Raw genomic sequence first — 13,789 nt, 5'->3', positions numbered from 1 at the left:
CCCTCCAGCAACAACAATTAGAATTAGCTTCAGAACTAGAAGACATTATGTATCATTATTAACTCCCTGCAAAGAGGATTTTGCCTGCTGATGGGATTCTTGAGTCTCTCTTAAGAGTATTAGTCCAACCTGCTGTGAGTGTCCTCAGCCAACCCATGCTATGATTTGGCACTACTGTATATGAATAACAACTGACTGGAGTTATCAGCTTTGGCTTCTTTTCAAGTGATAATACTCGGCTGTGGTTTGTGATGGAGCTGCACTACGTGAACAGGGGAATGATTAGGCAAAAGGACAAGCAGAACCCTATTTCACCACACTCATTCATTTTAAATAGACATCTCTGATGGAAAAAGTACGCTGTAAGCCTAATAACACAATAAAATATTCAGGATGAGAATAAGGGAGCTAATATTCAATCTTTAAAAGCACTGAAAATCAAATTGGCAGGTGTAGCTACTGCCTCTTTCGAAAAAGAAGCTTCAATTTAAAATTTAAAACACCTCACAAAATAAAGAAGCCGTTTTCAATTTAGCTTCATGAGTTAGCTGAGAAATTAAGTCATCTTCAATATGTTAGCCATTCAATAAAAGCTCCAAACGCAAAACAACAGAGGATGATACACTGATTTGAATCCTGTTTGGATTTCACAGAGATGCTCACAGATCTGTCCACATGTGGACAATCCTAAACTTTTGCTTAACTTAATCTATAAGCTCTCAGACCAATAAATGATACGTTTCCTTTGGAATATACCCGAGAAGATAAATAGCCTTATATATATATGTCAATGCATACATTATATGAGCCACGTTCTGTAGAGTTCACATCACCTTTTCTCAGCTTCTTTACTGATGAAATATTTACTCTAATTTAATTTGCCCCATTGGCCTTTTATCTAATAGCTCCCCACATATAAACCTGGCATTGATTAGCTTTTAGTGCAGAAAGTATCAGGCCTTTATATGAACCAGGCTTCTATTAAAAGCAGGTCAGTATTTATTCTATATTTTGATTGTAGTACAGATTGTTGGCCTAGTTCATAAAAGGAATGCCCTGCTCTTGGTTCCACTAAACCAGCCAAAAAGAAATTGTGCAAAGAGTAAAATGCTCCACAAACTGCACTGCAGAGCAATTAGAGCCTGTGTGTGCTACTGTTGTTTGCATTTATTTAAATGACCCACTGTTGATTCCTTCTGAGCAAAGCATACTCCTTTCTATGCTAATGAGCCAGTGTGTTGGAGTATTTGTAAATGTTGTCGCTCTCAAACATTTCCAGAGACTGTTATAACAGTTGTATCTCTGTATGACCAAAAGATACGACTTTATATCAGTTAATGATTTAACCTCAGTCCCAGAGTGAACAGTGTGGCTCCACCAGTTACCATTATACGATTTTGAAGCCAAAATACCCCGTCACAGGCGCAGCCATTGAAGCAGTTGTGCAGCCAGATTCTGCGCAGTAGAAGCGATGAGGGATTCTGGGAGAATCTGAGTGGAGCCGCATGACAAAAATGATAACTATTTTTTCTTTCGAGAGTCTAATCACTTCTTGACTCTACCTCCCGACGTATTTTTCAATCACTGAAAAAAATACATGAAAACGCCAGCTGTCAATCATCATTAAACACGAGGTAAAACCTCATTTTTAACCTTGAATAACTAATGAAAACAAAAATTTTCAGAAAACAGAGGACTTCTTGAATACAAGACAGCCAAATGATATCTTCAAATCACCACAACAATCATATGTGAGAAACATTTCTACGAGGTGTATTAATTTTTTTAAGTTTGACTACAGCCCATCTGGAATGACTGGAGAGCTGGATTTTTTGACCCATACTGCAGCCAGTCACCAGGGGGAGCAGTTTTCATGGGGACCTCACTTCAAGCCCAGCAACATGACATGTTATTTTCTTCTTCTAAAACTTTAAATGTGCAGTTTCTTGCAGGAAGAAAGCTGATCTGTCCTCAACCAACTTCACATTAAATTAACAAAGACAGCCCCTTTCAACCAGGTCATCATACACAGAGAAAGAAACAAGCATTGTCAGGTGCATACTGGAGCATCCAGACCAAAATGAAAGTAAACAGCCCCAGCCAATGATAAACAGCTGTTTTTTTACTCTTCTAAAAGATGTAATCCTGGTGATAATAAGAAGTCTGGTTGCAAACTGAATATTGGTCCTGTTTTAAAGAGTTACAATAACACTGTAATTGTAGAGCAATTCATTACAGGCAACAAACAACTTCACCAGACAATAAAAAGAAAGACAACGAAAGCCAGGATGTGTCAGTAGGAGGGATGAGAGGCATAAAAGACAGTTTTCTGGTCTTTTATCAAAGCGGTACGCCACATCTTCTTCCACATCTTGTCCTCAACATGCACAAGTAGTGATTCTGACAAAAAAAGTCTTCATTTGTTTTCTTTTAGCAGTCACTTATCCCATTATTACTTACTCTAAAAACAAACAAAAGGCTGTTTTCCTCAGTTTGTTGTCGGTTATCTGGTTTGAAGGTGACCCTGTGGCAGAGCCAGGCACAGCTGTATGGGAGTGATCAATCTTAATGTGATGATTTCATTTCTTTCATAAGTCAAACATAGGTATTAATATAAATCTCTGTGAGTTTCATAATCAGTTAAAAGCACTTCAAAGGGGATCTTCTAATTGTGAATGAAGTCTGCTGATTCCAGCAGATTTGTTGAATTTGTCCTGGTTGCTCAACAGGCAGTGTAATGATTTTACTCAGCTGCACATGAGACATTAATATGAAGCTCTAAAACAGTGAAGCTTATGAACATTTTATGGAATAAATTTTAATAAGTCTCCTGAGTCGCTTTTGATGTCAGCTGGAATTAAATGGAAGTTAATGAGGCTGTTAGTCTGGGGTTTTCTTTCATTTCACATCACGCAGTTCTGTCATTTTGGAGACATCTCGTACAAACATCTTGATTTCTTAATTTACGATTTAGCTCTGAGTCCTGAGACTCCTGAGCTCATGTCTTGAATGCATAGTTCTCTGTTCGGATGATTATTAAAGACGTTTTTTTTCCTTTAAGTCACAATTAGAAGTGATTGTCTTTTTGTGGGTGGTAAGCTGCATTAACTTATAAAAAACAATTCAGTTAATATCATTAATTTTTGAAAGCATTGGCTTTAAGTGCTTGTAAATTAAGAACCCTAAAAAGCACAATCCTTCACCCACTGCTCTGAGCTGTGGAGATGTGGTCTTTATGCTGCTGTGTGTGGGAGAGACATGCTCATTGTATAGACCCTGCTTTCCCTGCTTACTGTCAGCGCAGTGTGTGGTGTGTGGACTTTATGTCTATATCTGACTAGCACTCCCCCTCTGCCTTATCGACGCGCCAGTGGTGTGAGAGACACAGCCATTGTCGAGCTAACAGGATACAACGGAGGGCATAGCAGAACCTGCAGGCACATTAAACTAACATTGGCTTGTTCACTGAAGCCCACCAAGTCTTAATTGAATTGATAGAGAGTTTGGGGAGAGGAGAGAGGGAGAGGAATTGATGAAGAAAACAGAGACAGAAAAGAAATCAGGGTGGGGGGGGAGGAAGGGGACAAAAAAAGAGAGAAGGAATAGATAGAGTGATGGGGAATCCATAGGCGCATGCCTGCCATGACAGAGAGGACTAAATAAGAGAGATGTCTGGAGAATAAATGTGAGGAACGCAGCGATGGAGTGAGAGGAGAGAAGGGGAAAAAAAGAAAAGCGACATGGCGGCTTGATAAAGGAATGCAAAACAGAGAACAAAATAATTACAGGGCCAGAGTGAAGACGGTGAAAGAGGGATGAATCTATTACTGAGCTGTGATGGTAAATAATGAAGGGAGAAAACAAAGGAATTAATGAAAGATAATGAAAAAAAGAAAAAGGCAGGATGGAGGTGAACTTCCAGATTGAAAGTGTTGACTGCAGAGCTGGCAACAGGGCTCCCTCTTTGTGCCTGGAAATAATGTGCCCCGCAGGAAATCAACCCAAAACTAGCTCACTGGAGTTTTTACCCAAATTCACACAAACAGCAGAAAACGCTCCATAAAACTAACTAACTTCAACTTTCCTGCTGAAGTTAAAGACTGAAATGGGTTAAGACTTCCTTAGTGGCAAGTTTAGAGTATCAGCTTGTTAAGAGAAGATAGAATCTGCCAGGTTACAGCAAAACTCTCATGTTAATAAAAGGGCACATCTATAAAATGTTGGGTAGAGTGAAAGAAGAAGAATCTCTCCACAGAGGCCGAAAGAGGCCAGGGAAGGTCAACCAGACTGTGAGGCTGAAAGTGAATCCAGACTGCACAGAACAGTGGATTCACCGAGCTTAATCTGGGATTGTTTGGCCCAGTCAAGCACAGAAAGAGAGGCAGCCTGACAGGAACAGGCAGCTAATGGAGGAATACACCAACACATGCCAGATTCAGTACGCTCTGTGGTTCCTGCTGTACACCTAACGAAAAGCTTTCTTATGCAGGCAGCAGGGGTAGACTCCTGAGAATGCACACGCTCACCTTAATGAGGTCTCCCAGCAGTTTGTTGGCTTCAGTGTAGGCCTTCTTCACCTCCTTGAACTTATTTCCCAGACCCATGCTGTGAGCCTGCAACGAACCACAGTGAAACAAATAACAGCATGAAACGAGGAGTGTGGAATTAATCTCTTGATTACTTCTTTAGTCAAAAAATTCTGGGTAATTCAGTGTCATCAAGTGATTTAAGACTATAATTTGTGTTGTGACATCCAGAGCTTTTAAATTTATAGCAAAGGAGCTTGTCTAGTAAAGGCCAGCTGGGCCACTGTGAATCCCGTCTGTGAGCTGAAGTTTTATATGAAGTGCATTTGTTTTGCACCAGTTTGTGAAAATGGGCCACAACTGGGTCCAAGATGAAAACTCAGTCACTTTCAAATCGTCTGTGAGCTTTATCAGAGAGTTTCTCTGCACTCCATAGACCTGTGGTTGCACTTCATGTAACATAGCATTAGCTGATGGTAAAGTGAGCTTGTCCAACTACATATTTGCTTCTACAGTGGGGAAAATCAGTATTGAACACGTCAACTTTTTTCTTTTCAAAGATGCAATTCAAACAAAATTTCTACCAGACATTGGTATTAACTCAAATGATTCACGCATGAAAAGAAATCACAACGTTCAGGTCCATAAATAATGATTATGTGGAATTAAGTGCGATAACACAGGAAAAAAGTATTGAACACGCTAACTGAGACTCATCTAACACTTAGTGGAGAAGCCTTTGTTTGCAATGACAGCTTCCAGACGCTTCTTGTATGTTTGAACTAATGGCCCTTTTCTTTAGTTCTTTCCACAAATGTTCAGTTGGATTTAAGTCAGGTGATTGACTAGGCCATTCTAACAGATTGATTTTCTTTTTTTGAAACTATTTGAGTCAACTTTGCCATGTGCTTTGGATCGTTGTCCTGCTGGAAGGTCCAGCCATGTCTCATCTTCATCATCCTGGTGGATGGCAGCAGATTCATATCAAGAATTTCCCCATACATGGCTCCATTCATTGCTCCGTCAATTATATGAAGTTTGCCAATACCATGAGATGAGAAACAACCCCATGCCATGATGCTTCCACCTCCAAACTTCACTGTTGGTATGGTGTTTTTTGGGTGATGTGCAGAGCCATTTCTCCTCCAAACATGGTATATAGTGTGACAGCCAAGTTCCATTTTGGTCTCACCTGACCAGACAACATTCTCCCAGTATTCTACAGGCTTGTCAAGATGCTGTTCAAGCAAACTTTAAAAAAGCTTTAACATGCCTTTTCTTGAGGAATGGAGTCTTGCGGACTGAGCGTCCATAGAGGCCATGGCACTGGAGTGCATTGCCTATTGTTTTCTCTGTAACAATTGTACCTGCTGCCTCCAAGTCTGTCTGGAGCACTTTCAGGGTGGTCCTCGGCTTGTTGAGTACTCTTCTGACTATCTTTCTGACTCCCTGGTCAGAAATCTTGCAAGGAGCTCTTGTGCGTGGCCTGTTGATGATAAGGTGGTGCTTCTTCCACTTGCGAATAATGGCCCCAACCGTGATGACTGGAATATTCAGGTGCGTTGATATAAGTCTGTAACCAGTTCCATTCTGATGCTGAGCAACAATCAGGTTGTGAATGTCTTCAGAGACCTCTTTGCCTTTACCCATCATGAGGTGTGTGGTATTTAACTGCTTGGTGAAAAAACAACCTTTCTTATAGGACCATCAATTTGCTCTAGCCCAGCTGATGTTTGTTTGCACTAATTGGGAGTTCAAGTAATAATTACTGACAGATTTCAGGTGTAATGGTGCATTTCCTTGCCAAAGTATACAGCCTTTCCATGGTGTGTTCAATACTTTTTTCCTGCGTTATCGTACTTAATTCCACATAATCATTATTTATGGACTTGAATGTCATGATTTCTTTTCATGTGTGGATTATTTGAGTTAATACCAATGTCTGGTAGAAATTTTGTTTGAATTGCAGCTTTGGAAATAAATGTAATGAGAAAAAAGTTGATGCGTTTAATACTTATTTTCCCCACTGTAATTTGAATCAGTGCCTTTACAGTAGATTTGAAGACCCACACGAACCTGTCACAAAAATATTTCACTACAGAAAATGTAAAAAGTGAAATAAAATATACTGTCTGAGTCAAGAGTCCCTTAGTACATCTGTAAGAATAAGTACACAAACCCTTTATAGATGCATAGAGAACAATTTTCACGCAACAACCTTGGATACAAAAGCAGTTTTCCACTGAGCTGTTTCTGTGATAATCTTCTCAAGATGTACGTCTTTCCACATGCACTGACCCCCTCTGGTGAAGCACTTTCTCGAGTGCATTTCACCTGTTTAGCTTTGAAATCGATCAGTTAGACAGAACACAGTAAACAGAGACCAGAATAACTCAGTGTACCTGGAAGTGAAGGTTGGTGTACTGTCCTCCGGGTATCTCGTTCTCATAGACATCAGCATTGCCAGATTTCATGGTGGCCGTGCAGTCGAATGGAGCGTACAGGCCTCTGGCTACCTCCCAGTATTCACTGTAGTCAAACACCTTCTCCAGAGCGATGCCTGCAACACAGCAGATCAATTTAGTATAAAATAAATGGTCGACATGCAGGGTATCTGTCTGTCCAAAAAAGCATTAAGGCTCAACATAAAAGCAAAGTCATATTAGAAATACTTTATTTCCAGGGTGTGAATCTACAGCCTAGAGAGTATAGAGGATAGGTGAGGCATCAAGTCTTTATTGGGGTCTTCATCTTTAAACAGACAGCAGGAGAATTCTGGGTGTCAGCAGAAACATTTTCAGCTATATCATCTGCCTCAAGCTCTTTTTCCAAAAACTCTAACAAATCACATTAAGTCATTCAAATTTGGGACTTTAAATGGGTCACAGGCCAGAGAGGCTTGATGCAGTATAGGCAGAGTACTCGTGCGCTCATAATCCACTCTGCATTCCCTGCACCAGAGTCTTCATTAAATCTGTGATATTTTGTGATCCTTAAAAAAAGACATTTGTTCCTCCTGTTCGTGATATTCTGCTGCAGCCAGCAAAGGTGTGTTTAGGCAGATAACGAAAGAGAAAGATCTGTTTTCATGCTCCACAGAAATAGCAGAAGACTGATTTTCCAGCTAATGATGTCAAAAAAAACAGCCATTTTAATGAGACAAACTTAGCCCGTAATATCTCAAATACTCAGGGACAAGCTTGGATATTTTTAAGATTCAAACGCAAATCCAAAAAGTGTTTGTGTGCCTCCACTGTGATCTTGGCGGGGAAAGTGAGCTACTGTGAAATTAATGTGAAATTAATGTGCATGTGGATGCTCTTCAAATTCAGCTGCCTGCCAAGCAACTCGGTAATTAGGTCCATTTCCTTGTCTGTTTGAGAGCATCATTAGCGTAGCTTTAATTTGGTGTTGCCATTGTAAAATCACAGTCTTAGTCTAAAGGAAGGAGTGACAGCATGTTTAGCACCAGGACAGACACTGTTGATCAGATTTAGTACAAGCTTCACACCCCGTACTTGAGGAAGTGGTAAAGGAATGTCTCCAGATTTGTGACAAATGAGGTGGTACTGACTGAGGCCTCCACGCTGAAGAAACAAAGTGTCCTTCCTTTTTATATAACTATGACAGCATCACAATCTTTTCTAGCACCAAAGCTGCTGCAGGTGTAAAAGAAATTCACAACAAACCATTTTACTTCACTGCAGCTGTGCTGGAAATGTCTCAATTTAACATCAAGTGTTGCTGGATGTGCAGCAGTGAACAGAAAAACGCATCAGATTGGCACAGAGAGGCAAGAGGGCATGTTTTTTGATGAATTTTACTTTAATTGCAAGCAAATCTGCAAATCACAGCTAATTGAGTGCTGGCTTTGTATTGCACTTGAAGATGCAGACTGGTGTGAGTCTTCTCTTTAAACTCTTGACAAGAAAGTTATCAAAACTTTCCCAAACTTTGTATACTTATTTTTCTAAATATGTTTATTTAAGTTTATTTCTGATGTGTTTTGTTACTTAAAAAAAACAAAATTAAATAAAAGAAGTTTAAGTTTATATGACATCATTTCAAAATAAACCTGCTCATGAAACTTTTAGGTTAGGAAGACTTTTCATTAGGAAGACAAAAAGGAGTTTTCATTGTCTTTTGTGAAAAATCTCCCTCCAAAGTTCTTGCCTAACATTAAAAAAATGTAATTTTTAGAACAAATTATTTACCACATAAAAACCAAGTCATAAAACATAGAAACAGTGTCTGTTTTTGCACACACACCTATCAACATACTGTAACTGACAGTTTTTAAGTGACTGCAGAGGGGAGAGAACTCTTGCTTTAAAGAGCTGCTTCCAGCCCGAGTATCTTCATCTTTGACCAGATGGAAGCAGTGTGGGATGATGGGATGTCTGGGGTCAGATGTATGCTCTCTCAGTGTAATGGCTCTGATGTTGAGGGCTGAGAGTTTTGGGATGAGAGGCCTCTAATTTTGGTGACTGTAATGCGTGAGATTGATTCATATGGGAGCAAGTGGAGCAAGGTGAGGCTCCATATCATACTTCAAATAGTTTTCAGCAAGATTCCCTTTTCAAACTTCTCTGACAGAGTTTGTGTATAAAACTGTTTGAAGCCCAAGGACATAAAAAGTGCTTATTTTTGTTGCTTGAATTTTGTTAAGCACTCTGTTTAAAATGCACACCATTAAACTCGTACTGTATATAAAGCCCTTAAAACTAACCACATGAATCATCAAAAGTTGTTTTTTTTAATGCAGAAAGTTTATTTCTACTTTCAAGAGCCTAACATCTTTGGTATAAAACATCTCCACTCTCACGTCACTCAGACTCTGAGCTTGATTCACTGTATACTCAACATTTTTTACATTATCGAGGTCAAGGCCCTGAGTATTTTTTCCACAACTGATCTTTCTTGAGGCAAACACAAAACAAATTCAGGCAATCCCATCTCCATTAATCCCCAAACACTTCAAGGCCCCAAGCTCACATCATACACCAGCATCAATTTGAAGAAGTGGCCAACTGTAACTGATAGGGATGGGAAACGAAAACCGGTAGAATCGATAAGAAATGTTTCAGTCCATCGATATCTTTAGCCTTTGCGCTTAACAATTCCCTTATCAATTCTTTACATTGTGCCAGAGCCACCAGGCCTTACGTCGACTAGTCTGCTGCAGCTATCTTAGCTTAGCAGTTAGATAACGTTTCCCAAGAAAACTCTGATTCAGGATTTTCAGCTTGAAGTTTTACTGAAGAACTGACTTCATAAAGAAATGTCCATCACTCTCTCTCAGTAGATTCATATTCAGTACATTCAAAATGGTATAAATCACCTTATTTACCAAAATAACAAAATAGTGCAAGCTTGATGCTAATGTTTATGGGAAACTGCGTTGATTTGCTAGCAGTTAGCATACAATAGCAAAACTTCAGCTTCAGAATAGAATTTCAACTTTCATCACAGAAACATATCACATCAACTCTTTGTAAAACAGCCACATAGTTCCATGCACAAGCTTCCCATCTCTGAAGAAGACAAGACTAAGTGGCTAGAGTTCATTTATCGATGTAATGTTCCAGCTACACTCAGTAAAACTGTGCTTGTGTGTGCTAGTCACTTCACAGCCAACTGCTTTTCCAACTTAGGACATTGTTCTTAACATTGTGCACTCTGAGCTCAGTAGTCATGGTTAGATGGCGCCGCTGTCAGTGGCGCTATCAGTGACGCTATCAGTGACGCTGAAGAGCGGGGCGGTATCAGCGGTGGCTCATTTACATATGAAGGCCACGCCCACTAAATCAGAGCGTTCTGAACAGAGGGGCTATGAGAGCCTGGAAACAATGCTGCTGTGCTTGATTTATTGGCTTTTTGACCAAAACATGTTACTACCATTTCATGAAGACATCAATGATCCATATTAAACTGCAGAAAAGAAACATAATATGGGACCTTTAAATATTTCTTTATGTATATGACCAGGTAAATATGGTAAATATAAATTCAAGAAAATTTCTGTTAATTCTGTAAAAATTCCCATGAAAAGTCTCCAACTTTGAAAACTTCCAGAATTTCGCAACCCAAGTTCTAAATAGTTTCACCAAACAATAAGAACAAATCACACACCCTTACTCAGAAGGAAAGTTTGTGAAAGACACATTATGGTAAGGATGCAGTTAAGTAACAACATCTGCCAACAAAGAAAGTCCCCTTTCCTCAGGCTGACAGTTTACTAAAGAGGAAGCTAATTGGCAAAACACTTACAAGATTTTAACTTTGATGGAACTAATGACCAGAACCTCTGTCGCAATTACGCTGTGAATGTAAATATATTGAGTTGTTTCTGCATTACATTCTGCTCCTGTGATGCTGTGCAGGACTCACAGGCTGACCTAACCCTGTCATCTTTGAATACAGAGGAGAGCCACATGTGTTGTGATTCAGTCGTCTGGAGATAAATACAGCTTTGTTTATTCTGGATGGCTGGTTAAACTCCACAACATCATCAATCTCTGTACCGCTTTACCATGTGTGTGTGTCTATCACACAAACGCAGGCTGTGAAGCACATGCACGTACATATATCAGTCACTTAGATAGCTTCTTGGCAGTGACAAAGTACCATCAATACGCAACTCATTACGAGCTCAAACTCACTCAGGAACCAGGAAACAAACACGCATATTTGCATCTATAAATACACATTCTTTATTGCGGCACAGATGAAAACCGCAATGAATAGACAGCCGCTCACGCACACACACACACTCACGTACAGTTTGTGGCTGATGAGACAATGAGAGCTAAGCAAAAAAGCACAGATGAAGACAAATGAGACTCGAGAAGATTCAGGAGAAAGGAGGGAAAATTGAACGGAGATGGATGAAGAAAGGCAGAGCCAAGGGAGGTTAACAAGAAGCTAAACGTGTTAGCTCACCTGGCTCCTTCTCTGGGTTTTGCAACTGTGACTTTTTGTGTAATATGTATGTGGTATGTGTGCCGTTACCTTTGACGATGACCTAACCTCACACAGCTGCTTTGTTACGCCTTCTTAGTAATAAATTCCCACGCGTCATGATGGATGAGGGGTAAATGCTGTGTCAAATAAACACAAGGCCCACTTTAAAGGATGCCATTATTCAAATGTGTGAGTGTGTGAAATATGTCTGACATTAAGATGCATAGGTTTGCACATGGCAGCTGACTGAGGGAGTAAACCGACAGCTTCAAAATGAATGAGTTAACCAAAGAAGTGCTGCTTTCGCTCTTTCTCCAGGACGAAGAGATAATGTGGGAGATGCCGAGGGAGGGTAAGGGAGAGTGAGACGAGAAGGGGGGGCTTTGAGGGAGTGAAATAAGCATGTAAAGTGCTTTTAATTGCTTTGTCGGTGTGTGAGAGGGAGGGAAGAAGAGGGGGAGGACTGAGACGACGTAAAAGAAGCAGGGGTGATAGGGAAAGCATGAAAGCAGAGAGAGGGAGGGAGATAACGGAGGCAGAGCACACTGCACAGCGCTGATTACTGCTTTGTAACACAGATGGGAGACAGAGGAGAGGGAGTGAAGCAGTAAACAGAGTGAGGTCAGGAAGGTACGGGAGTAGGGGAGCTTGATTACAAAGAGGTGCGATAGGCAAATGGAGATGGAAACAGGGGAATCACAAAGAGAGGCAGAGATGAAAAGAAATGATGAGTAAGGTGACAGATGTAAAAAAATCAAGACGTGAGAAGGGGTTCGTCAGCATGTGCGTGCAAAATGCATGCAGAAGGGTCACACCAGGATAAGCATGCTCATGTGTGGGGGACACATCTCGCATCTAAATCGCTGTCTCAGGTGAAAAATTGTAATTCAGCGAATAAGCTGACACGTTGAACCTCTCGCTGTCGAGTTACAACCTTGTCTTTGTCTTCCTTTCTACTTTTTTTCAGGGTACTGTATGCTCATTAATCGATAGTGTCACTGAACTGGACAGTGTCTAAATGAGCCTCCCGCCCTGGGATACTTTGATGTGTCATGTTTTTTGTACCCTTCAGCTCCACAGAGCAGATGTGGACTTGTTGCATGCCTCTGCAGATTCATTTAGCTGGAGCTTTTCCTTCCAAAGTACGACTCACTCATTACACTTGAGACACAGCATGTCTTGATGGCTCTGTTGCTGTGTTGCTAAATGGGTTATTAGAGAATTTGCTTCCTTTTCCATGACACATTTCTCCTCTGAGTTGTTGTTAGCAGTTGCTGCAGGATCAGCGTGCTCAGAAAAGAAACACATTCACTCTGAAGGATGCCCAGAGGGACCAACAGCCACAATACCTAATGTTTACTGTCATCCTCAACTTTACAGGTACTGTAGCTTCACTCAGAATATTAATGAGACACTGTGGTGTCTGTTTGGCTACTGATGCACTGAACATAGAATGGTGAAGCGTTAACCTGCCAACTAAAGCAGTTGGGGATGTCTTGGCGTAGCGAGGAGGTCAAATGTCTTATTAGCATTTGGGCAGATGAGCATATTTGTCAAATGTTGGACACTGCCGACAAAAATAAAGCAGTTTGTGATGTTGTGAGTCAGCACATAAATTACAGAGGCTTCCACTGCTCTGTTGCACAGTGTCTCTAATAAGTCAAGAAAGCTGACAGTGCAACATTAAGGCAGCGGTCCCCAACCTTTTTTGCACCACGTACCAGTTTAATGTCAGACAATATTCTCGGACCCTGGAAATGTAATTATTCTAAATGTTGTGTGCTGTGGAGCAGATGTAAGAGCTTTTCCTCAGTGTCCCCCCTGTCTCTGTGTTAGCTTCAGGATGCTAACTGTAGCTGCGGTTGGCCTGTTGTTTTAGCTTGTAATGTTACGGCTATTCTCCTGTCTCCACACTGGCTCTTTTACTCTGCCTAAAGAAACTTTCCGAAGATGTTCGTTTTTTTGTCCATTTTGCTAGCTTGGGGGGTTTGGCATCAAGAATGAGTTATAGACAGATATAAAAGAGAGAGAATCCAGTCATTTTTTAAAATAAAACATTGTTCAGAATCAGACAATAAATCAAACTGAAATAATGTAAGTTGAGTATTTTTTACGCGCGGCCTGGTACCAATTGACCCATGGACTGGCACTGGTCTGCGGCCTGGGGGTTGGGGACCACTACATTAAGGTATAGGACCTGCTTGGAAAAAGTGATGAGAAGGGCATACTCATACTCAAACTATAACTAAACCAGTTGCTGACTCTGTTCATGTTTAAGTTGATCCCAGAATCTCTGAAGA

The 13,789-nt window shown here is 40.5% G+C and overlaps 1 protein-coding gene across 2 annotated transcripts in view; it reads right to left on the bottom strand.

Moving 5' to 3' along the window:
• Positions 1–13,789, bottom strand: part of pcxb (pyruvate carboxylase b) — a 472,827-nt gene that overhangs the window by 43,281 nt on the left and 415,757 nt on the right. For both annotated transcript variants that reach the window (XM_074699298.1, XM_074699299.1), the window contains exons 20-21: positions 6,929–7,086; positions 4,527–4,613 (exon numbers count right to left, since the gene is read on the bottom strand). In XM_074699298.1, coding sequence (XP_074555399.1) covers positions 4,527–4,613; positions 6,929–7,086 — 245 coding nt within the window. The remainder of the gene's footprint in view (positions 1–4,526; positions 4,614–6,928; positions 7,087–13,789) is intronic.

This window comes from Halichoeres trimaculatus, unplaced genomic scaffold (assembly GCF_033239565.1).
Source record: "Halichoeres trimaculatus isolate MK-OKI-2021-1 unplaced genomic scaffold, fHalTri1.1 fHalTri1_scaffold_22, whole genome shotgun sequence".
In the NCBI taxonomy this organism is placed as follows: domain Eukaryota; kingdom Metazoa; phylum Chordata; class Actinopteri; order Labriformes; family Labridae; genus Halichoeres; species Halichoeres trimaculatus.
The sequence above is the reverse complement of the archived record's forward strand: the minus strand, read 5'-3'. Positions and strand labels throughout refer to the sequence as shown.